The following is a 26124-nucleotide window of genomic DNA, read 5'->3' as shown; positions in this document are numbered from 1 at the left end:
CTCCCCCACTTTTCCTCCCCTCCCCCCCTCCCCTTTTCTTCTTGTTGTTTGAGTGATGTGGAGGCGATATATTGCCCAGATATTCTTCAACTCCTTGCAATGCCACATGGTTATACGTCCAGTTGACTACGATTTGACTGTGGATCACAATGATATGATATATCATATATATGATATGATATATACTACACAACTTTTCTTCGCCATAACGTGATATTCTGGTGGCGAAATGTGAATTCCTCTTGTCATATAATAATGCTAGTGTATTTTAACCACTCTACTGTGATGGAGACAGACGGACAAAACATGATCTGGGTGGTGTATTGTCTCTTTATTTGTTACTTGCAATGTCACATTTACTTGTTGTATTGTATGATGTTCCTTCTTTTTGTGAGAAAAATACAATAAAAATGTCTTTAAAAAAAAAAGATATATATATATTTTGTGGCCTAAAGGTGCCCATACAGTTATGCGACTTCTCCAGGGGAGAAGTTCCATAAAATCTTCCTTCAACCGGACGGCAGGACTACATACATTATACAGTACACCACATGCAGTATATATGCGGCCCCAGCTAAAGCTGGGTACACATCTATACAATTCCTGTTTTTTTGCGACCGTTCGACTGACCGTAGATGCGACCGACCGTCCAGAAACACCAGCCGATACGTGCGTACACACCTGTACAATTTTACTTGCGACGTCCGATGTACTCCCGTCCAAACAGTCGCAAGAAAAAGATTGTACCACCGTACACACTCTCTCGATTTGGGCTATTGACACTGTATATACAGTATATATATATATATATATATATATATATATATATATATATATAGAAGATGAAAAAAAGAGAGGGCACTCACCACTTGTTGAATAAAACGTTTTATTCAACAAGTGGTGAGTGCCCTCTCTTTTTTCATCTTCTGTTATTTGGATTGTATATCCTTGGAGCGAGCACCACCCTGGTGACTCATGTTGCTATAGGTGTGGAATTCAAAGAAATTTATATATATATATAGTCAGCAGAGGATCGGCACTCCCTGTAACCAAATAACTGCGGCTGGTGCCTTCACAAGAAGAATTTTGTAGAAGCACAGTGGTGTGGCACTCTTAGCCAATGGTCAATAATTCACGAAGAAGGCCAGTTGATAACAACGTTTCAATTTATGTAATTTTCATCAGGTTGAAAATTACATAAATTGAAACGTTGTTATCAACTGGCCTTCTTCGTGAATTATTGACCATTGGCTAAGAGTGCCACACCACTGTGCTTCTATATATATATATATATATATATATATATAAAAACAAAAATTATAATGAGCTGGGTTAAGGGCATGCCAAAACAAGGAGGCGTGAGGACAGAACCAAACCAAAAGTGATTTCCTTTTTTACATCAGTGCTGGCTGTGCAGAGAACACGTACATTTGTTCATTCGTTCTGTTTGTTTTCTACCACTTTCATAATGAGCTTGAGGAAAAGAAAGGTTTGTGCTTGCATTCTTGCTGCTATGGCCACAACATTGCAGTCTATAAAAAAAGCAGCGAGACACCTTCTCCCATATGCCATTGGTACATGAGATACGGCTGAACAACCCCGATGACTTCAGGAATTATCTTCGTATAGATAACCCTACCTTCATGCAGCTTCTGACACTAGTTACCCCTTTAATACAAAGAGGACACCTATTTCAGCTGAGCAGAGGCTGGTGACAACGCTACGTTTCCTGGCTACTGGGAGGACCCTTACGGATCTGAGGTACAGCACCGCTATATGCTCTCAAGCTCTGGGATTAATAATACCTGAGACCTGTGATGCCATCATCCAAGTTCTACAGGAGCAATACATGAAGGTAAATATATGCCAAATAATATACATGCACCCCATCTTTATAGCAGTTCGCTGTATGTCTGTCCCTAGTCACCCTGCTGGCTGACTTAAATTTAGATGCTTACCACCCATATCTGACCATAGTCACCCTGCCGGCTGACTAAAGTTTAGACGCTTATCACCCGTATCTGACCATAGTCGCCCTGCCGGCTGACTAAAATTTAGAAGCTTACCACCCGTATGTCTGTCCCTAGTCACCCTGCCGGCTGGCTAAAACTTGGATGCTTACCACCCGTATCTGGCCATAGTCGCCCTGCCGGCTGACTAAAATTTAGACATGAACACCAAATAATATTTTAAGAGTAAACTGTTTTATTATAAACTTAACAAATGTGTAAACATTTAGAATATAAAAACTGTATAATAAATAGTGAAAACAAAACTACACATTTTTTACATGTGATGGTACGTCATGGTATCCTGAGGATACTGCTCCTGCTTCATCGCAGTTTGGGAGGGGGATGGGGTTTCCCCCAAACCCTGGAAGGGACCACTGGCTGAACCTCCTGCCGGTTGCTGCCATGGTTGCTCAGAAGTAAGACGTGTGCGCATATCAAACTGGGGATAGTGGGGATAATGACCAGGGTGAAACGTTTGGTGGTGTTGTGGGACTGGGGCAGGGCTGATGGGTTGGAATTCAACCCGTGACATAGGGGGGTCATCTGTGAGCCGGGTTTGTAGGGTAAGGGCCCCGACACTGGCCCGGTACAGGGTGTCGCTGATGATCCGCTCAGCCTCTGCAGGCTGTAAAACATAATTAACAACAAAATCACTGCTTTGTTTTTTTAAAACCTCTTTACTTCTATATTTCAGTTCCCTACCACTACTGAGGAGTGGCAAGCTATTGCCCAAGATTTCAAGGTTCTTTGGAATTTCCCCAATTATGGTGGTGCCATCGATGGAAAGCATATCTGCATCATGCCCCCAGCTAATAGTGGCTCTTTTTTCTACAATTCTAAGGGCTTCTTTAGCATTGTTTTAATGGCTATTGCCAATGCCAAATATGAATTCATCTTTGTGGACATTGGCAAAAATGGCAGGGTGTCTGATGGTGGGGCTTTGGAAAAGACCATGTTCCATGACAAACTTAAAAACAATGGACTTCATTTACCAGAGCGGACACAGAATGTGCATGGTTTAAACTTTGTTTTTGAGGCTGACGAGGCGTTTGCCTTGCATGCCAATGTTGTTAAACCCTACCCACAAAGGTCGCTTAATAGAGAACGCAGAATTTTCAATTACCACCTGTCACGAGCTAGGCATACTGAGCAATAAGTTTAGGATTTTTCATAGTGCCATAAATCTGCGGCTAGATAAAATAGACAAGGTAATTATGGCCTGTTGTGTGCTGCACAACTATCTACGCAGAAAAACACAGTCTGCACACCCCAATTGTAGGGGCGTTCCAGCTTTGGCAGTATAGTCGCAAGAACGGCTAGCATATCGATCGAACGTGCGTACACACTGCACTTTTGTTCCGATATGGGCCCGTCCTGTCGGATGAATATTAACAGCACTAAACCTTCGACCGACCGAGTATGGACGGACAAGACCGTTTATCGCTCGTACAGAGGGAGTCGGGACAGCATACACACCTATACAATCTGGACGGCCGGCCCAGAACGGAAGAACGGCCTGACGATTGTATATATGTGTACCCAGCTTAAGCCTGCCCGATCCGAGAAATTTCAGTGCAGACCGTGCGATCTGTCTCCGATGGTGCGCACAACCGTGCATCATAAATTTTAACTTTTAATTTGGTGTTTGCCCTATGCTCCGGAATCGGATGGAAAAGGCTGAAATTATATTAGTGTACGAATATACACTATACATTAAAGCACAAAGTAATTTTATAAACAGGGAACTGCAAGGAAAAGAACGCGAGAGTCCCAGCTCAAAACCATTGAGAGAGAAAAAGTGAAGGGGGCATCGGATCTTCACCATCGATGTTTAATGGCTATCCTTACAACAATTTCATGTATCTCTCCTATAAGAGTGCATCAGCATAGTTGTGATGCGTCAGACGGGTATGGGTAAAAACCGGACCAGGACAAAACCCCCGGACCAGACATCAAACTCTGCATTTTGGAGCTTGTATCGTCCGGTCCGGGGGTGTCCTGTCTGGGGGTTCTGCCTGTGACACCTGTTACCAGGTAGAGGAGGAGGGGTAGAATAAAGCCTCCCTGTATGGTCCGGGCATGTAGCAAAAACCGGACGGTCCGGACCACACGGGGAGGCTGTAATCTCCCCTCTCCCATGTCCCTGGTGATAGCTATCACAGGGACCGACCCCCCCACCCCCCTTCCTCCCCCACAAGACACCCCCCGAACAGGACACCCCCCGGACCGGACCCTACAAGCTCCGGACTGCAGATTTTGATGTCCTGTCCGGCGGTCCGGAGTTTAGTCCGGTCCGCTTTTTACATAGTCCCCGTCAGACTATACTACGGTTGGGAGACTTTGCTCTTTCTATCATCTGAATGCGTGACCTCCCGCCGCCTCCACTCAGACTCAGCAGCTACTACCACACACCCACACGTACATACAGCCATGTATGTAGTGGGATGATCGCGACTGCGCGCTACTGTTGGCTTTAGTTTATGGGCAGTTGCAGGAACACAAACACCGTGTGCTTCCGATGCCCCCCACACATACACATACGTCGCTTGCAGGCAGCCAGCTATTAAGGAGCGTTCCACTTCCACCCCTCCCCCGCCTCCTGTCCTGTATGTTGCCGCGAGACCGCGCGCGCTTCCTTCAATCAGCATGAACTCGAGGCCCGTCTCCGCCCGCCGTCGTCGTCACGTGACGTCACCCAGGCCCGGGAGAACGCGGGGTGGAGCGAAGCAGCGTGTGGCGGACACGAAGAGAGAAGCAGCGTGGAGTGTGTGCGGAGAGCCGGGAGAACCGCATCAACATGTGAGTAAACGGCGCCGAGGGCATAGGGACGGGGTAGGGCAATGACGCCCACCAGCCCCGGCCTCTGTATGACGGCGGGTGGAAGGTGGGTGCCGTGCGTCCGACAGCGGCGGGGCTGATCCCGGCCCTGCTGGCGCCACAGCCTGGCGGATGCCGTAATCTCCCACTGTATGGGTTAGACTCCTGAGGGAGTCGCGACGGGGGAGAATGGTGGGGGAGGCAGCCGCTCCCTGTTCGGGCGCCCTGGCCCATCATCTCTCCAGAAGCTTCTGTCTGGCCGCATCCTCCGCGCGTTTAATCCGCTTACCTTCCCATTCATTGCAGCGACTCTCTTTACTGGGCCCCCTAAAGAGGAGGCTGCAGAGGCCCTGGCGGGGATGCACCTGTCCCCCTGTGGGTGCACAGCCTTCCTTCCCCCGGCCGATTGTGTGTAGAGGGCTGGCACTAACCTCGTTCTGGCTCTAACCCTAGTATCATTTACTAAGTACCCGCATGGAGATGTAAACTAAACCATATGCAAGTACAGGTGTATCCAGCTCTGTCGATTGTCTGCAACCACTGCCATGTGTGGTGTGTAAAGTTGCACCTGTTACTTTCTGCGCCAAACATGCACTAGCAGCTATATTGCAGCCGCAATATGCATACAGATGGAGCGCCTCTCCGCCAGCTCAGGGAATCTGCAGATTCCCTGAGCTGGCGGAGAGGCACTCCACCTGACGAGGATGCATGAGTATCTCACATGCGGCAGGGAGCAGATTGCATGCCCGTCTCCGCTTCAGGAAGATGGGCAGGGTTAGTGGGGGGTGCGGGGAGGCAGTGGCGGGCTCTGTCAGAATGGGTGGACAATCGTATCGTGTGCGTGCTCACTTCTGGCGGATGGCGATTCTATCACCAGGAACAGCTCTTATGAGAGCTGCTACATCTGTATCTTCTGGGGGCTGGCGAATATAGAACAGCATAGATTTAAAAAGTTATATTGATTTAGTTACATTAAAGAATACATTGTTCTATTATGATAACCAGCTGCAATGCTTCATGTAATACAGTCCCTTAAGGCCCCCATATGTTAGGGTGACTTCTCCTCATGGAAATGTCATCCGAAATCCCCCTTGAGCCATACAGGAAGGTCCCGGGTGGAAGGATCACATGCGATATATCTTTGCATGTAATATATTGCATGCGGCCCCTGCAAAGCCTGTCCAACTGCACAAGAGATACGCACAGGACATCGCATCGAACCTGCTATCATTCACCTGCAATTTGGCCTCTTTTCATGTGATTGATCGCTGCAATCACAGGAAAAGCGCACAAATTGCAGGTGAATTGCCTAGTGTTATAGGGCCTTTAGATATGTGTGTGACCAGTGAGTGCACCTAGCCAAAATAAAAGTGGCTCTCTGGGACCACTTAATTACAAAAATTGGGGTCCTACCTGACATTTTCTTGGTGCCAATGGAATGAACGTTCTTTGCATATCAAAGACAATTTAAACAGCTGCCAGATGACCTCCCTACAGTCGGGATTCCGACGATCAGTAGTCAGTGGTGGAAATATCAACTGTTGGAATCCTGACTAATGCTGGCCACACATCAGACCAACTTTCCTCCAACCATCCAACTAGTTGGTTGGACTGAAAATCTGGTACTGTGTGGGGGCAAATGCCAATAAGCAATTTGCTCATAAACACAGGAGAATGGACAAAAACCTTCAGTAAAATTGTTTAAATCAAATAGGTCCAACTACAGTACATTGAGTGACAGTTGTTGTCCATTTTCAGATTTGGGAAACAAATTACTTAATTACAAATTACATTTTCTCCTATCCAGTACCAGGTTTTTATTCCATCCGATCAACTAGTTGGATGGTTGGAGGAGGAAAGTTGGTCTGATGTGTGGCCAGCATTACAGGGGCTATTTTCCATCTTGGGTATCCACGACCCCCATAGATGGCGAATATAACCTTTGGTGAGCCACTGAGCCCGCAAGGGGTTATTTGCGCTTGCCCGGCTGTCGGAGTACAGTCAGTCGGGATACAGACATCTGTCTAATGGGGTAGCAAGTTTTTAAGAACTACACCAAGAATGCACAGGCAGCAGATAATAGTTTTTGATCAAAGCAAATAGCAGAATAATCAGCCTTTTATACAGCCTACACAATCTGCACATGGATACTGTTCACACACCATGCGTCATGCCAGGCTTATAACCTTCCACCATAAGAATGCCAATCCCAGTGTCAGTATGTGATTATGGAGCATGCAACCAGCGCAGTGACATGGGGAGGTGTGCAGGGCTGCAACATGGCAAATTGGATGAATGGGAGCCCAAGGGTCACATGCAGCCCCCCTAAGAGCTGTCAATGGGCACCCTACAACGCCCGTGGCATCACTTTCTCCTGCTAGATGATGTGACTGGGGAGGCTGCTGTCTGAGCGGTGCGAGTGCAGCTGTAGAGAGGTGATATATATGGGGGAATTTACGAAGATGTGTATTCTACTTCACTTGTGATGTTGCAACCAATCAGATCCTGTCTATCTTCTAGACCAGGCATTCCCAACCACGGTCCTTAAAGCACACCAACAGTGCAAGTTTTAGTGATATTCAGGCTTCAGCACAGATGGTTTAATCAGAATCACTCGGGTACTAATTAAGTCACCTGTGCTCAAGCCTGGATATCACTAAAACCTGCACTGTTGGTGTGCCTTGAGGACCGTGGTTGGGAATGCCTGTTCTAGAGGGTGCTAAATAAATAAGTAGATTCTGATTGGTTGCCCATAGCAACATCGCATGTGAAGTAGAATACACAGGTTAGTAAACTTCCCCCATAATGTCAGAGGGGCCATGTGGTATCATTAATTTAGTGGCATATACAGCACTGACCTTGCCATATGGTGCAGAGAGCCGGATTGGGAAGCTTGCCTCCTTTGGCACACACTTGCCGAGCTGTCATGAAGAGGGCAGGTGTCTAGTTACTGAGCTCTGGCTGAGAATTACTGCTTGCTGGCAGGGATCCAGATCCTGGTGATTTTGGCCAGGGTGAGCAGGGTATTTACATATATATACATACATACATACATACATACATACATACATACATACATACATACATACATACGATAGGCGGCCAGCACAGGCCTATAGGGCTGGGTGGATGATGGCTGCAGAGCTCTGGGGATATGTGGCAGTGGATGATAGACTGTAGCCAGACCCCAGTGACTCACCTGCTGCCATCAATACGCGCAGCTGGCTGCACCAGCCCATTTCTGGATTTACCGGTGGTCAGGGAGGGGAGGGCGCTAACTGGACGATGAAACACTGCTGGCCGTGTTTGGTTGGGAAGACGCTGGGGATTTTTATTGGTTGCTGTAGCACACAGAAGACCAGCGACTCGCAGCATGTCCTGCAGGGCCTACTCTGTTTTAATAATTGGGTCTAAAAACACTACATAGAGCGTATTTTGTGATGACTGGTGACACTGTATCACTAGGTCCTTTTGCAGAATAGCTATTCTATCAAGGTAAAATAATATATGTGAAGCTCTTCCTCCTCTTAGTATCATAGTAGGTGTCCACACACAGCACAATTTAAGGAACAATCCAAATTGTCACTCCATATCCCATGAAAACACTCATGACCAAACAATATATACACAGAACAATTGAGTAAACGATCAGTTTAACGACTGCAAATCATTAGCACACTGTTCATAATGACTACACACGGAATGTGTGCCAAGTTCTGCATGCTGAAGGGACCAGTGGGTACATTCATTGCATTAACATGCCCACACATGGACAGTTTTTAAAAGAAAGGACGATCCAATTGGTCAAACGGTCATAACATTAAAAAATTATATATGCTTGTATGCAGCTTATAGCTGGGTACACACCTAAAGATTTCTGTCCAAAATATCTGGTGGGACTGCAAATCTGATAATATATGGAAGCAATTGACAAATCCGTCCATTTGTGCTCAAAATCTGGAAAACAGACAATCGTCATTCAGACAAACTGGTTTAAGTTATTTGAACAAATTTATCCAAATAACAGTCTTTTTGCGTTTCCCAGCGTTAAGGAGCAAATGACTCATTGTTATTTGCTCCCATATAATACAAGATTTTTGTTCCAACCAGACAGATTGAAACGACAAATATTTAAGTGTGTATCCAATGAGCCATTGTGAATTTCTGCGGTTAGTGGATTTGCTGGGGATATCCAATTAGCGCTGAGTGCCACTTCTTATTTGGGATTATTGTTCATGTGCCTCAGGCATGCAAAGCATAATCCCACATAAAACATTGATTATACCTTTTTAAATGGCTTTGGTATGATGGCGAGTAGCCATTGCATTGCTTGGTTTGCTGGCCAGTTCAATGAGGGGGTTCTTATGTCTGTTGCTACAGTCTTAAACAGCAAACCTCCTCCCACAGTATACTGATGGCATGTAAGAGGGGGAAGCCAGCCATTCATCAGCCATTCAATAATACACCGAAACACAGTATTTGCAAAATACACACACATAGCATGTCGACCTATTCCAGGTGTTGACCTTCAGTGGTCGGCTCAATGTATGTTGACCTTAACTGAGTCGACCATATGACCCATACCGAAGAGAAAATGGCTCATCAGACTGGTTCAGTCAGCAGTGCACCAATACATGTATGCTATCATTGGTCACTTTAGTAAATAAAGAAAGATGACACAATGACAGCGAAACCTGGATAAGTAGCCAGGTATTCAGTGTCTGTAGCCTCTGACCTAACATTACATGTCAACATTATGGCTACCAGCATTGGTCTGTGCTCTTGTAAATTACAGCAACATACAGATGGAGCGCTGCTCTTTATTGCAGGGAATTGCCAGCCGTCGGAAGGGGACATGCGTGCATGAGACTCTTGCACGCCCTGTTCCGGCGGAGCTCCCTGCTGCCATCGTGTTTCCCCACTGTGGCCCCTAACCCTATCTCACTGAAACTGAGACGGGCAAGGTCACGCCGCCGAGTGACTGAAACGCGCGTGTGTGACGCACGCGTGTCCCCGTCTGATGGAGTCCTTCTCTGGCGAGTGAATGAGGGGCTCTATCTGTATGTTTAAAACATTAAATAATCTCTGTTATGGTAGTGTTCGCATACAACTGCTTACTTATAGGTTTTGTTATTCAATGTGTGTAAGGGGGGGGGATATTTGCCACTAAATAGTAATATTTCTTATGTGATCTTTATGAACTTATGTTATTTATGGCTAGGGATGCCAATCTTGGAATTAGTGGGATCCTGGGATTTAGGCCCAGATTTCAATCCGGGGATTGGATTTACTGATCAAAATGTGCATTTGACACCTTTCTGGGGGGCAGCGCTCAGCTCAGGCGCTGCCTGGAAAATGTTGTGCGGCTGCGTAGTGTGATGTAAGAGGTTATGCTGCGCAGCCACGCAGGGCCTACCCTCTGCTACATCCAAAATTTGAAGTCCTGCTTCTAAGCAGTTCCCAGTTTTGTGTCAGGAGGTCATTCCCGGTATTGAAAAAAAGATAGCTTCAGTTGAGTTTTAATTTCTGTTCTAAATAATGTTACCTTTGGGGAAAATAGAAGCTATGGAATGAATAAATAAAATTACACTCCTAAAATATACCAGGCAATTTCCAAAGGCGCAAGCCATAAAATATCAATGCACAATGGTAGACATGGGCGTTTACATATGTACCTCTTTTGTTTACACTACCAATTTTGCTGTTTTGAAGCCCTCATCTTGGTAAACCACCTTGATCTCTGAAGGTTTAGAGATTGTAAACTCTAGTTTTCGATGTTTAATTGTAATACATTTTCTCTACAGGCAGTCAGCATCGGCAAAGTGGTACGATAGGAGGGATTATGTTTTTATTGAATTTTGCGTTGAAGACAGCAAAGAGGTGAAAATAGACTTTGGAAAAGATAAACTAACTTTTAGGTAAGTGATTCAGTTGATGATTAAAAAATATTGTAAAGAGCTTTGTTGTCATTGACATGCTGGAGCATTTGTAAACCATAAATTTACCCCCTTGGTAGATAATAATCTGGTGATTGCACGTGCGCAGAAATGACTGCGCATACGGCCACCATCGGACCCCCTGCGAACAAAGTAAAGTACAACACAAAATTAGCTTTAGGCCCCTCTTGTTTGGATGACTACGGTCCGCTGCCCAGTGCCACCTTGACCCTACAGCCTCAGCCTTCTTCCACAGCTCCAGCCCCCCTTACAGCAGCATTGGGGTAGATATATGTGAATACGTTAATGGTTTTTGTTCAAACTATAGAACTATTTATTTTTGCAAAAACGCCCCACAAAGTGTTTAATAATGAATCTATTTAAACTGTATTTAGCATTTTTTAAGACCAACTTAGAATCTGGTTTCGAAAGCTATTTACCAAATTGGATAATAAAATCGTGGGGAAATTTTGGGAAACAATATTAGCCAGTGAAGAGGTTAAGCAAAGGCTTGTAGGTAAGTGCCCTGATGCATGTTCTGTGTTGAATGCTGCATTTTTAGGTACAAACTGTTATCCTTATATTTTTGCATTGTGAATTTCTAAGTTTTGGAGGGAAGGGGTTAACTAAATGCCACTTATTAAGCGGAATAGCGTTTCCTTGAATACTAGTGTTCAGATCTATGGGGTAGATTAAAAATGGCTCCACTCTTAACTGTGCATAGAAGTTGCGGCTGGAGTTAATTTAGATCCAATAAAATCCATGTTTTGAAGGGGAGATAAAAGGATTAATTAGTCCAGCAATGGTGAAACTCTGCCAATGCCCTGCTGCCATTAGTTACCTATCCATCTGTCTAGGGCAGTGGTGTCAAACTCAAAGCTCTCCAGCTGTTGTGGAACTACACGTCCCAGCATGCCCTGCCACAGTTTTAGTAATCCATTATATAAAATCTGTGGCAAGGCATGCTGGGATGCGTAGTTCCACAACAGCTGTTGTGTTATGAGTTTGACACCACTGGTCTAGGGCGTTTGTATTAGTCCAGCCTGTCTATAGTGCCTTCTTTATGGGAGAAAGAAACCTACTGCTGCAGGTGTAAAACCCAAACTAAATGTCAGTATTGCGAAACATTTAACCCAAGATGGATACATCAAAATGAAGTGAATACACATATGAGCTTTATGTGGAAATCTTTTATGAAGCAAGTACTGGAAATCCTAATGTTAAGAATTGCTGACCAACCATCCGCCAAACACTGCTAAAGCATTTAATGGTACCCTAAATCAGTACTAGGAACAATGTGGAAAATGGCTGTTGTCAGTTTAATATTGGATCTAGTATGTTTCTAGTTATGGGTAACTTAACCCATGCCTGTTGGTTGTGTATTTGTAAATAGTTTTTCACTAGGAGAGGCATATATTTATGGTGTGTACACACGGGTACAATCAGCATGAGATTTTGACTATATAGTCAAAATCTCATGCAGATCGCACAGGTTTTTTACCTTGCTATCCAGATGCGCGCTCCCGTGGCAGCACAAATCGAAACCCAGATAGGGCAGCAATGACAAGAGTGCAAATCTAATGCAGATTGTATGTAAAAAATAGAGACAGCAAAGATTGCATAGCACTCGAATCTTATGTGTGTACACACGGTGAGATTACCTTGCTATTCGACGTAAAGGTGTGTACACACGGTAGCTATGTCGTGCTATGCGAGTCCCGATACGATCAGATCCTATTGGGACTCGCATAGCACGGCATGCTGCAGAGGCACAGTTTTAACTATATAGTGCAGATTTGCACTATATAGTCTTGGCTACCCTCTTTATTTGGCTGCCGATTTTTCGCTCATACGGGAGTGCTCATCGGGCTCGCAAGCCCTTAAAAAGCACACAATCAGCATGCGATATGGATTCCGACGTTCACTATATCGGCAACACCATATCGCACCTTTGTGTACACACTATAAGTTTCGAATGCTATACAATCTTTGCTATCTCTGTACTATTTTCATACAATTCATGCGATCTGCATTCGATTTGCACTATATAGTCATTGCTGCCCTGTCTATCTGGGTTTCGATTTGTGCTGCCACAGGAGTGTGCATCGGGATCGCAATGTTAAAAACTATGCGATTTTGACTATAGTTAAAATCTCGTGCTGATTATACCCGTGTGTACATACCGTTGAATAGCAAGAGAATCTCACCCTGTGTACACACCATTAGCTGTACAAGTTTGATTAGAGTTTAACAAGGTAACACATTCTATATTAAATGTGTCACTCCTGACTGAATCTGGAAATATTGGTACTTGTGTAATAGCACGGCGCCCCTTATGTAGTTAGCGTAGTGGCCCTGTCAGAATCAGCGTAGTGTTCCCTCGGTTAGCATAGTCAGCGTCCCTGTCAGAAGTAGTGTTCGTGCAGGCAGCGTCCCTGTCAGATGTGTTCCTGAAATACCCCCACTATCCACGCCAGCCCGACGTGTGGGGAGCAGACGCGTTACACGTACCCCCGGCCTGTTGATACCCCCCAAAATCCATGTCGGCGTGGAGTTGATTCTATAACGTGCACTCAGCGCAGCGAGCCACCGAGCCCGAAGCGTGGCAAGGGGACGCGGAATACATGTAAAGTAATCCGCGGGGCTTGCTGCGCTCGCCACACTTTATAAAATCAACTCCACGCCGATGTGGATAGTGGGGGTATGAACAGGTCGGGGGGGACACGTAACGCTCGCCACGCTTCAGCCTGGCGTGGATAGTGGTGGTTTGAAAAGGAGGCTCTCCCTGAAGCGGACACGGGCAGGGTTGCCGTACCCTGCCGCAATAATTACTGAGACGCAGGAGCGTCCGCCAGTGCAGGGGATCTAGCGGTCACTGGCTCTGTGTGAGAAGCGCTCACTAGGCTTGCCATGGATGCTGGGGACAGAGATGGGCTGCCGCGGAGTCACTATGCTAGGCAGCCGCTGGGCTACGCTGATAGCGTAGCTTAGCCTGCGCTGAAAACGTAACATAGCCAGACGCTGTGTATTACACAAGTACCAAAATATTTCTAGAACGTTTTGCAAAAATTGCAGGTTTAGTGATCTTTTAGTGAGAGTAACTTATTTACTTACTGCTCACTTCAAGTTTCATGTTAGCTTGAGAAGCATATATTAATTGTCTTCTTTTTTTTCTTCACAGTTGTCTAGGAGGACCTGATAGTCTTAAACACTTAAATGAAGTTGACCTGTATAAGTCTATTGAACCCAATGTAAGTAAAAACTTTTATATGGTCTACTAGTGTTCATTGATTTGTTGTATATTAAACACATTGCTTGATGTTGGTTGTCTCACATGTTGTACAAGAATTCTTTCCCCACCCTTCGAATAACCAGTTTTGGATAGTTTGTTTCATCCATGGTGAAACTTCAGAGGTGGAGCTTTCAGGAAGAGTGTGGTCGGTCTAATTCTGTGCCTTCTATAGCATTTCTTCCTGTGCTGCATCCTTCAGATTGCCTCTGCCTGAAATTGCAGCCTGACAAGCCATCAGTACGAGCTTCCTAAGGAACACTGCAGTACCTGAAGGAACAGGACTTCTGCGGTTTAGTCCCATACCTCCCAACTGACCGCTTTCTGCCGGGGGGGGGGGGGGGGGGGGTTGTTGCAGTTGGGAGTTGCCCGCTAAGCAGCAGTGATTAGATACTATGCACACAGCATCTATTCCGACAGCCAGAGGGGCTGGGGGCATGGGCAGAAGCTCGGAGCCTCTGGCCATGCCCCCACAGTGGCAAAACGGAGGGGGAGGGGGGTGGATTCACGGAATAATGCAATCTGTAGGCCACGCCCCAAAATTTTGCAGGTGTCCCGCTACATGAGTTCTTAAAGTTGGGAGGTATGTACACATGCTTGCGGGGGCTAGCAATAGAATTGCCAGCCGACCGGCCTCGCCAGCCGTCAGAAGGGGGCTCACAAGCTCCCTTCCCGGCAGAGCTCCCCGTCGCCTTCACGGTCCCCACCGCCTCCCCGCGCTCTTTCTCTCCCCAAGGCTTAAGGTAACTCGGCTTCCAGCATGCTCTGCTTGCCATCATTGTGATTTTGGCAACTTGAATTAGGGGGGCGTAGTCTACAAGGAGGAGGTCATCAGGTGGTCACAATCTACCTGTTTCCCTGCCCCTTGGAGATGACGCTCCAAAAATTACTGGACCGGTTTGCAGTGTATATGGCGTCACCCTGGAATAGCCAAGGTCGGTGCTGCAGTGAAAGAGGGGTAAGTCATAGGTCTGACCTGACTTGGAACAGTGTTCCAAATCCCAGGTCAGGCTCTGGGTTTTGGAAAAGGGCTATTCGAGAATCAATGTTCTGGATTCTGCAGTCTTATAAGGGCATGAATTTAGGCCTTGACAATTCAGGACAGAATTGGCATCAAGGTATTGGTGTATTTAACACTTTTTACACTTTTATGCCATTTCAAACCACTTTTTCAGTGGGATTTGGTACGCAAGAATCTTTGCCAGTTTTTTATTTTATTGTGGAGCCATAATTGCTCTCAGGCATGGTATAATTTAAAGATCCCAAGGACAAGAGACCAAAGATCCTATTTTTAAACCCTAATTTGGTGCTTAGGCCATCCGAATGGTACACATGGTACAGCTTGCATCCAAGTGCTTGTACTTTCTTTACATGGCTAATTTGGTGACCATAGTAAGTTTTGGTAAGGCCCCCAGGGGAACTAAAGAGGTTGTGGATGTTCTCAGCAAATCCTGATGTCACTTTGGGTAGGATGCAGCAAATCTAAGAATGCAGTAAGACCTATGAAATTGCAATATTTGAGTGTTTAGCCGTATATCTCGTATTCACCAAGCTCTGGAATGTGGTACTTTGTGGATCTTAAACCAGATAGGTTACGCCATCTGTAGGAGGCATTGCCTAATAGAAGCATATGGGCTTCTCTTTATGTTGTGCACTGAGTGGGTTCTAACCATATTCCATACACAGAACGAGGGTGTGTTTGTTTTTTTTGCAGCATTTTTTTAAGTTCTTGTTGACTAGAGAATGCAGACATATGTCCTGCACCAGTGCAGTTGCCGTTTCCTTAGTTGTATTCTCATAGCAGTAGGTTCAGGCTGGAAGTTTCCACGGTATGTTTGGAAAAGGACACTAACCTTATAGACCTTTTTACTTGTGAGTATTTGAGTAGTAGGCAGGGCTTTTCACATCTCGCTGCTGTATTTGATTCTGTTGAACTTAACGCAAATTGTAATAAATCATATTGAGAGTGTATGTAATATATATATATATATATATATATATATATATATATATATATATATATATATATATATATATATATATATATATGTGTGTTTATTTATACAAATCCTTTAATATACAGGTAATTTGGACTTTTTAGGTCTCTGCTAATATGGTACAATGAAATCATTAGAAATGTAAAGGGAGGGAGCATTTGTTTCCAGAACTTGTTAACGGTTTGTTGCCTTCACCTGTCATGTTTATTCCCAAAACTGAGATATGCACAATAAAAATGTTGTGTCTCTACAGGAATCCAAACATAAAAGAACAGACAGATCTGTCCTGTGTTGTTTACGAAAGTCAGAATCTGGCCAGTCCTGGCCAAGGTTGACAAAGGAGAAAGCAAAGGTATTTTCAGTGTCTTTTTCCCTGAAACCTTGTTCTGCAATGAAACCCTATAACCCTGTAATATATAGAATGTATTGGTCAGATTATCATTATTGAGATTCCGAAATCATTGCTTTTCGTGTTTTTTTTTTTTTTTTTCAGCTCAACTGGCTTAGCGTGGATTTTAACAACTGGAAAGATTGGGAAGATGACTCTGATGAAGACCTTTCCAATTTTGACCGCTTTTCAGATGTAAGATGTCACCCTTTTTATTTTCCTAATCCATATGAATTGTGAACTTGTCCTTCAGTAGTGTCCCCTTATTTTTGGTTATAATGGCCATCATGTTTTGCACAGATGATGAACAACATGGGAGGAGATGAGGATGTAGAGTTACCAGAAGTAGATGGTGCAGATGATGTAAGTTTATCACGTCTTCAAACTTTCTTTCCACTGTCAACAGCAACAAGATTTCACAATGTATTATTTTTCCCACGGTATAGTTTCATTACTCATATGGAATGCCCATAGCTGATGCAACTTTATTTTTGGTTCTGTCACCCAATTTGGTTTCATCACTGAGCATTTTCAGTTACGACAGAATTTCCAAATCTGTCTTCTGAGCATAAGTAACTGCTGGAAGCTTTACTATCACATGAGGATAAATGGGCTTTATAGGAGCATGTCAAGAGGAGGTGGCCTATGTGCAGTCTCCCTCCCCCTCTCCTCCCTAGCCAGCAGAGCGATAGTCTGGGCATGGGGGTCACTAGGAGACCCTAGTGCTGTCCCAGAGTCTCATGCTTATGCGCAGGCCTTATGGCGCAATGGTCATATTCCCAGTGAATTTGTTTTCACTGTCCATGCACAAAACACTGATAATATTGCAGTCATGGTTTCTGCAGCACTGTTGCTGCCAACGTGTGGCTCTAGAGGTTAAGCATTGGGGGGAAGGGGTGCTGGGTTGGCCCCCTTGGACTCCAGGTGCAAGTGTGCACCACAAACACTGCACCCATTCTCGATTGCCAGTGCATAGAAGTGACAGTAGGCTTCAAAAAGGATAAGCTATTACCTCCAGTATTCTATTTATTGTGGACAATTAAACACATCTTGATATTGGGTGAATCCTAAACTCATAAACCTGCAACCTTACCTAGACTGATGTTGATTTTCTGTTTGTTTACAAAAGTCTGATCATTTTCCAACCATTACTTAAGTTGTCAATTCAATATACAGATTTGAATGGGATAGGTTTTTTTTATTTTTAATAGTCTGTTTTGATGTTTGGGCTAACTAATGCAGAAGACATGTCTGTGTTACTGCGTATGTCGTGTGATATTTGTCATGTTAGCATGCAACCATATTACTGCATCAAAATGTTTATGTAACTGCCTGTCTGAACACCAGGCGAGTGACAGGATGCACTGTACAAGGAGCTGCCGGAGCACTCTGGTCTGACTGCTGGAATCAGTCACTTGAGCTCATTCATGCTCACAGGACACAATATTTGGATATGGGGTTAATGTTGTATCTTTATTACAACTTACAGCCAGAAGACTCTTTATAGGAATAACCTCACAGACTGAGTGCAGGCCAGTCTGGCATTTAATGCACAGGCTAAATACTATAATCTTATCCATCTTGTACAAATCGTATAATAAGGGAGAGGAAGCTGTCAGACCTAAGCCTATAACCTAAAGCGTTAGGTTGAGTGTCGCCCGTTCTTAATAACGTTAACTGTACCCTAACTGGACATTATAGATTTACTTCATAATCATTTACTCATATATGGGACTCTACCAACATGTCTACTCTGATATTCAGTGTCTCCTTCCATAACTCAAGCTATTGTTGAAGTCTGTGACTGAACACTGATAAATAATAATTTGGATAGGAAGTTGATGGTATTGTCTTCCATTTAAAAGTCGTATTTTCTTTGAAAACATCAGGGGTTGAATTAAACTGTTGACTGTCATTGATATAGAGCAGGGATGGGGAACCTTCGGCCCTCCAGCTGTTGTGGAACTAACATCCCAGCATGCCTTGTTACAGTTTTGCTATGTAGCCATGCTACAACTGTTGCATCCATCCCTGATATAGAGGAACAACCAAATTTAAAGAGATTTCATACATAATAAATATATTGTAGTAGTATTCACTATTAATTGCTCACTTTTGAGCAGCAAAATGATAATAGGGCCAATATTAAAAAATATCCTTTTATTAGTTGAAAATTGAGTGACTCTGTCTGAAGTTCACTCTGTCCAGTGATCTGGAAAATTACACATGTTAAATATTACCAGAAAATAGTCTGGATCGGAGAACTGGGACATTTAAAATGTATTTAACATTCGCAACTCCACCCAGCCAGCCGTCTGGATATTGACCCAATATATTTCAGATGTATTTGGAGGCCTTAAAGTATGATTTAGTACAAGCTGTTAGTGTAGGTAAACTGTCTAACTTATTTTTGAATCTTTTATTTGTGTTTACAATTTGGTGTTCGTAGGCTTTTTCAGTTTGACTTAACATTTTTTTTTTTTTTTGTAGGATTCACCAGACAGTGATGATGAAAGTAAGTGCTTAGTAACCTAGCTATTCTGTCACTGATTTTTGCAGTTTTGCATATCAGCAATATTAAAATGGGTTATATTGAGTCAATAACTTTCTTATATTCGTTAAATACATGTTCAGGTATTGCTTTAGTGTGCCTGTTCCAATTGTCTTTTTGTCTCCCTTGCAGAAATGCCCGATTTGGAATAAGAACAGAACATCCTGGGTTTTTGGGAGCTGGGTGGGAGAATTAGTGAAAAGAAGATCTCAACACTCTGCAACAGTTGCTGATACCCAAGTTGTAAATAAAGTTACTGAGTACTTCCAGTCAGCCTTGTTCGTATATTATCACCGAATGACGCTAGTCGGGGGTTAGATATTTACAATTGTACAGGACATCCTTATACCTTCACTTCTACAGAACACACTTATCTGAGATGTCTCCTGGTTCAAAGTCATGCGGTTATAATGTAAAGTTTCCATCTTGCACTAAGTGTAGTCCTCTTAAAAATCTGTCTTCTGGACCTGAAACAGCAGAAAGTAGCATTTAGACATGAATGAGGATTGGATTTACTGCAGTGCGTAAGTGCACACAGCTTTGCGGATCTGACTTTGCTTCCATGCTGCCCATTTGAGTATGGGGAAAAGGCATCTAATTGTATTTTTTCTGTCACATTTCAGTATACAGAATTGGGGATAATCAAGATCAGCCACATTCGTGGAAAATTATGCTATTAGTAGATGACAGGGTCAGAATATATTGCGGAGCCAGAAATATTCCCAAGCTCAGGAGCACTCTGGGGCTGATCTCCAGAGATGTTGAAAGTTGTTGCTTATTAACATTCAGATTATTGGGAGGGAGCTCCCATTACAGTAAAATCACTTAAGTTATTGATAAAACTGTTTGTAAGGTATGAATCACTCGTCATCGCTTACTGTAGTGCAAGATGTGTTTTTTTTGTTTGTGTTCCTAGTTTTGGTCACAATGATCCTACTATTAGATAGTGATGTTTAGTCCTGCAAAGTTTGTTAGTGTGTATTACATCCTATAAAGACTTGTCCGCCTCTGCTTGCAGTAAATGAAGCTGCTAATATGCAGTAAAAGGTAACTACAATTAGGCTGAATTGTTGTAATGGTTGAGTTAGCATTTGTGGATACTAAATTGGGATCAGAAAGCACTGTACTATCTAAAATGAGTGACCTGAAAAAAGTTACTACGGTAATTTTCTATGAAGAAACTGCAAGTTGTGAGCGCATTGATTAGACACCTAATAATTTAGACCATCCATTTCCTGACCCTCCCCGAGAGTCCTGTACAATTGGTCATGTTTGACCCTTTGCATTTCTACCTTGGAAGAGTGTAGACAGCTGTACATTGTTTCTCTCATCAGTCTGTACATTTAGACCAAATTGTATTTGCACTGTCACAGTATATATTAAAAAGGAAAGAGTAACAATGTTAAATACACTATTCTGTTTTGTTTGTTTTATTTCTCTTTGATCAGGGGAGAAAAGCCTAAGTTGTATTGGAATTGGTGGGGATTTTTTTTAATTGTCTACATTATTTCTAATAAACTATTCAGAGACCGAATTATGATTTATTTATTATTTAAAATAAGATTTAAGACTCCCACTTCCATGTTTTTGAATCCGTTTTTATTTTTCCAAACTTGTTATAAAATACACGTTTAAGAACAAAGTATTTGGCAGGATGTACGAAACTGTAACATGAACGGAATTACCAAATTGTCGCTCATGTAGGGGGGGGGGGGGGGGGGGGTGGATGTTATACATTTAAAACGTGACCGTTCAACCAGTTGCTGGCCGATATGGCTCTCTAAAGCCTTGTGAACCCCACGTTATGGATACGGCTAGATCAGTGGTCGGGTAAAAAATGAAATTCTGGGGGCAATGAACGGTCATGCAGCCAAGACACATGCATGTGAATCTATATGAATGCCCAGCTGTGTCTCGACAATGCGACCGTCCATTACCCCATGGAATTTCATTGTCTGCAGCGGCTGCAATGAAACCGTGAGACAGCCAGGCAGAAGTGGTGGGCTTCCCGGCTTTCTTCAGAGTGGGTTCGTGGCTGTTTGAAATCTAGTGCCGGGCTGCCAGCCAGTGCTGCTCCTGATCGGCAACAGGGCCGCAAGCTCCTATTGGCTGCTGGGCCAGCAGGAGATTTCAAAACACCCGCGGACCCGATCTGTAGACCGCCTGGCAGCCCGCCGCTTCTGTCGCACTGTTTCAATGCAGCCGCTGTGGACCACCCTGAAGACTGCAGGGCAGCCCATCGCTCTCTGCCCGGCTGTCAGACTGCTTCCTCTAAAAAGGGATTTTTAAAATTTTCACCCACAAAGGATGAAAAGGGGCAAAATGTCTTAAATCCTTTTCTTTGCTTTCCGCCGACTAATCGGACCTATTATCGCGGGGCAATATAGCTATGGAGGCTGAAGCAAAAGGAGTAAAACTTTTTTTTTTTTTTTTAGGTCTATATATTTTTAGCAGCATGTTAATCTAGATTGTAAAACCTTTTTGCAGATTATTAAATTCTATTAAATTGGAGGATCCGGCACAAGAAAAGACTAAAATGGAGTATACCAGGAAGTCCTTCAAAATGAAAGTTACATGCACAGAAATACTTGAAATTCCGTAGTTAAGCACTGGTATTAAGCGAGTCAAATATACAAACATGCTACTTTTTAATGTAGTGGGAATAATTCAGCCTGTTGCATAGTCCCCTTTTGTGTGAAAAAATAGATGCTTTTGGAGGATTCAATAATGGGCCATATTTCCGATTGTCAAAAATATATCATCCATTTTCTTTAAGAACAGGTAGAATTTACAGTCGACCTACTCAATGTCCATTTCATTCTTGCAACATTCTGAAAGTCAAAGATGTGGATCTGCGAATACGTATATTTATTTTGTCAGAAATGGCCGCTAATTCAGCAATTATGCACATTCGACTTTTAAAATAGTTGAATCTGCAGCATCAAATCAGGTCCTGGAAGATATTTCTGACTATCGCCTCGGATTGAATATCCCCCCTTTGTGTTTTGTAAACTGTAGTATGTCTTAAATCAATATATTCCTAAACCTGGATGGACTGGTTTAGATACGACAACAAGCCATATCCTATAGTAATGGGTTCTAATCATGAATGGAACACTAGTAAACAGAAATAGAGCAGTAATGATACACCTGGAGATTAAAATGGGATTTTTGTGAGCGTAAGAGGACCCAAGAAGAGCCCCTCAAGTTCACAGATCCTGGCGCTGTTTTAGATAAGCAAAAGGGCTTAACCAAAAAAGATGATATAATCAAAACCGTATATAAGGATGGCTGCTGCAAGGTGTAAGTGAGAGTGCTAAATCTCACTAAGGGTTAATAGGACAAGAAATTGATTACACCTGCGCTGCTGAGCCTATGAGCTTTTTGCTGAACAAAAGGACAACCGGAGACACTCAATAGTAATGTAACAAATTTTATATAAAAAGAATATAAATAAAGATATATAAATTCATACAGATATATTTAAAAACAGATACAATAAAGCATGCTCAATAGAGAAATGTATAGCAGAAAACACTCTCCACTTGGATCATAAAATAAATGCCTGATAGCAGAATTATAGCCAGTCTTGTTAATTTAGCAGAGTTCAGCTGGTAAATAGCAAGGGGAGAAGGGGGGAGGGTTGCGGGGGACACAAGCCAGTAACGATGGAAGCAGGCAGATAGAATATGCACAGATGACAATAGCGCAGTACCCTTTTTAGCGTGTGTAACGCAGATGGATGGTATTCGGGAAACGCACTAATGTCCAGGACCATATGCTCACCCTCCTTAGAATGGATAGCTGGAGGGGCCGGGGAGCACGATGTTGTAGGTTGCTCGACCCGGTGTCCGTGATGTTACTGTGTCTGCAGCTCTGACGGGGAACCCGATGGTGGCAGGGGCTCTACCCGGAGCGATGGCTTGGTGACGTCCGCCGGAGGGGAGAGACGGAGGCTCCAATCTGCTGCCGGCTGAGATGGAGAGCCGTGGGCAGTAGTGGCTGATGGGAAATGTAGTCGGCTGGCTTGTAGTTTGAGCTCAAGTGAGCAGCGTGAGTCGGCTCCAAGATAGCGTGTGGCTGTGATCACAAACAGTGGGAGGTTTCTGCTGTAAAGCGGAAGTAGGCGTCAACGCGTTTCGTACCCTTGGAAATGGGAACTTTCTCAAGACAAAATCCATACATCCACTGCTATGGTATTTATTGTGTCCATGTAATTGGTACCAATTAGCAAAATATAACAATAAAACAATTATGAGTGTCCGGTGTCAAAATAATATAACATCAATTCAAATACATTCAATATAGGCAATCCCAGATACAATAATATATAGAAATAGATATATTTATTCAGTTCATTTATAGGAAACAGAGAGATTGTTAACAATTATGATCCAATTAAGTAATCAGGAATCCTTGGTTCAGAGGATAAGTTGAAGCATTGTAAACCACAGATTTCATTTAGAAGGAAAGAGAGGATAGAGGAAGGAACGGAAGTATTCAAATTTAATTTTATGGCAAAAAGACAGATTAGTATATATATATACATAAATATGAAATTAATATAGATATTAATAATTGAAGAATATATGTACAAATAATAAAAAATAATAAATAATAGTGATAATAAAAATAATAATAAATATAACTAAAAAAATAATAAAATAAATAGAATAAAGTAAATAAAATAATAAAAATAAATATAAATATAAATATAAAAGTGAAAATAAAAATAATAATAATAATATACCAATACCTCATTTTTATTCTAATTTCTAGAGGTAACATTAATTTGCATGGGGCTATCAGTAGTATACCAGTGTTCCGATTCGAATAATAATGGCTAGAGTTCAGTTCAAACTGACGGTAGATCCTTATCAATAACATTTGAAATTATATATATATATCACAAAATATATATATTGAAATACTAGAGTTTTCATGTACAACGTCCGTACATATTTCTACATATATATTTTAATTGTCCAAGACATATATACTCAGATTTATTCATAGATTTATATAGACGGGTGGGTTCAAGAGACATGAGAGAATTTTTAGCTATAAAAGGAAGCATTAATTCTGAATAGAAACTTTTAAGTTCATATAAAAATATAAAGTTATTTAATTATTATTTTTCTGTTATTTTTCAACAAGGTATACTGGTGTGGAGTGTGGGAAGCAGAGTCTGCAAACCCGGGGCATCATAGTAAAACTAAGTGTCCCGGGTAGACTCCGATCTCCACAGCCCACCCAGTGACCCAACTGGTTTGAAATTGTTAGGAGCTAAAAATCACTATAAAAAACTATAAGGTATAAATAAATAGAATGTAGGGGAGAGAAAACAGATTTATAAAGAAAAAAGGATTAGTCAATACATGTAAGATCTAAAGCTTCATTTAGGCCCAATGGGTTTAGGGTTTCAAGTTTGAAAATCCATGAGGATTCTGCTATACATAGCTTTCTAAAGCGGTCACCACCTCTTTTAGTATTTGTAATGTGTTCGACCCCCATAACCTTAAGTTCACTGGGATCAGCATTATGATGGTGTAAAAAGTGGCGAGGAATGCTATGATTTGCAATTCTTCTCAGTATATTGGTGCGATGTTCCCTAAATCTAGTTTTCAAGCTCCGGATGGTCCTGCCGACATATTGAAGTCGGCATGAACATTCAAGGACATATACACAGTATTCTGTGTCACAATTTATAAACGATTTAATATCAAATGTTTTTTTATTTGTAAATTAAGTTATTATATTTGCTTTGTTACACATGTGTTTGCATGTGAGGCAGATGTTTTTATTACAGCGATAATTGCCTTTAGGTTTTTCAGGGAGCCAAGATTGTTGGGAGGTGGAAAGGGACGGCAGAAGACTTGGGCAGATGATATCTTTGATGTTCTTACTTTTTTTGAAGATCACTCTTGGTTTGCTACAAGCTGTTGGAAGGATTTTGTCAAATTTAAGAATCTCAGAATTTCTCAAAATAGTTTTTTTGATGGCCATTGACTTATCATTAAATTTAGAAATAAACAGAGGGGGATTAGAATTGGAGTTCAAAACCAAGTTATTTTTGTCTTTAGATTTCAGTAAGCTGTTTCTATTAGTTGTTTCTGCCAATTGGGCAGCTTCTTGTAAGAGGGGTTCAGGATAACCTCTCCTTCTAAAGTGACCAAGCATGGATTCGGATTGTACCTTGAAGTCGCTGTCCAGTGTGCAGTTCCTTCTAATCCTTAGTAATTGATTTTTTGGGATATTCGAGACCCATGGTCTGTGGTGGCCACTCTCAAAATGTAAGTAATTATTAGTACCGACAGGTTTAACATAATTATTAGAAATAAGTTTTTGATTGTGTACTGAGAAGGTAATATCCAGGAAGGTTACAGAGGTGAAACTGAAATGGTGAGTGAAAGTGAGGTTAAATTTATTTAAATTAAGAAAATTAACAAAATCAAGTGCCGAATCGTGTCCCCCTTTCCAAATAATAAAAAGGTCATCAATGAAACGGCCATAGAGGACCAGATTCTCTCTATATGGACCGCCCCATATGAGTTCTTCTTCTAGGCGGCCCATATAGAGGTTCGCAAAACTGGGTGCAAATCTGGTCCCCATGGCCGTCCCAACCTGCTGCAAATAGTGAGTGTCTTCAAAAATAAAGTGATTGTGAGTGAGAATAAAGTGAATGGAATCTGAAATAAATTTTCTCCTAGCCTGAGTAATAGTTTCATCCTGTTCAAGATAATAATTAACAGCTTCAATGCCCAAGAGGTGAGGTATATTACAGGTACACCACCGATTTTCCGGCAACCTTTGGTCCGGAACCTCTTTTAATCCGGACAATTTGATTTGTCCGGATTAAAGAAGTTTTAGGGACCTCTTTTAATCCGGAAAAAGCAAAATTGGATTAAAAGAGGTTGATGAACTCTTTTAATCCGGAACAAGTGCAAGTGTCAGTGAGTACAGCTTCCGCGGACACTGCAGGTGACACAGGAAGCATCATGGCGTCTGAGGTCAAAGCAAGTACCGCACATCGGCGGAACACACAGCATGAGCAAGTGCCACTGGGTACAGCTTCCAAGGATCCCGCAGGTGACACAGCAGGCAGCAGTGGGGCTGATTTGGCGTCCAACGTCC

General features: G+C 42.7%; 1 protein-coding gene across 1 annotated transcript; it reads left to right on the top strand.

Moving 5' to 3' along the window:
* The first annotated feature begins 4655 nt into the window (after nucleotides 1-4655).
* PTGES3 (prostaglandin E synthase 3) lies at nucleotides 4656-20524 on the top strand. Its single transcript, XM_083169242.1, has 8 exons — nucleotides 4656-4811; nucleotides 10634-10747; nucleotides 13947-14016; nucleotides 16305-16403; nucleotides 16545-16634; nucleotides 16740-16802; nucleotides 18930-18954; nucleotides 19123-20524. Coding segments are annotated over exons 1-8 (483 nt in total). The 5' UTR covers nucleotides 4656-4809; the 3' UTR covers nucleotides 19143-20524.
* The last annotated feature ends 5600 nt before the right edge of the window (nucleotides 20525-26124 follow it).

This window comes from Crinia signifera, chromosome 2, assembly GCF_055691185.1.
Source record: "Crinia signifera chromosome 2, ASM5569118v1, whole genome shotgun sequence".
Taxonomy (NCBI): domain Eukaryota; kingdom Metazoa; phylum Chordata; class Amphibia; order Anura; family Myobatrachidae; genus Crinia; species Crinia signifera.
Note: the sequence above shows the minus strand (reverse complement) of the source record. Positions and strands in the feature narration are given on the sequence as shown.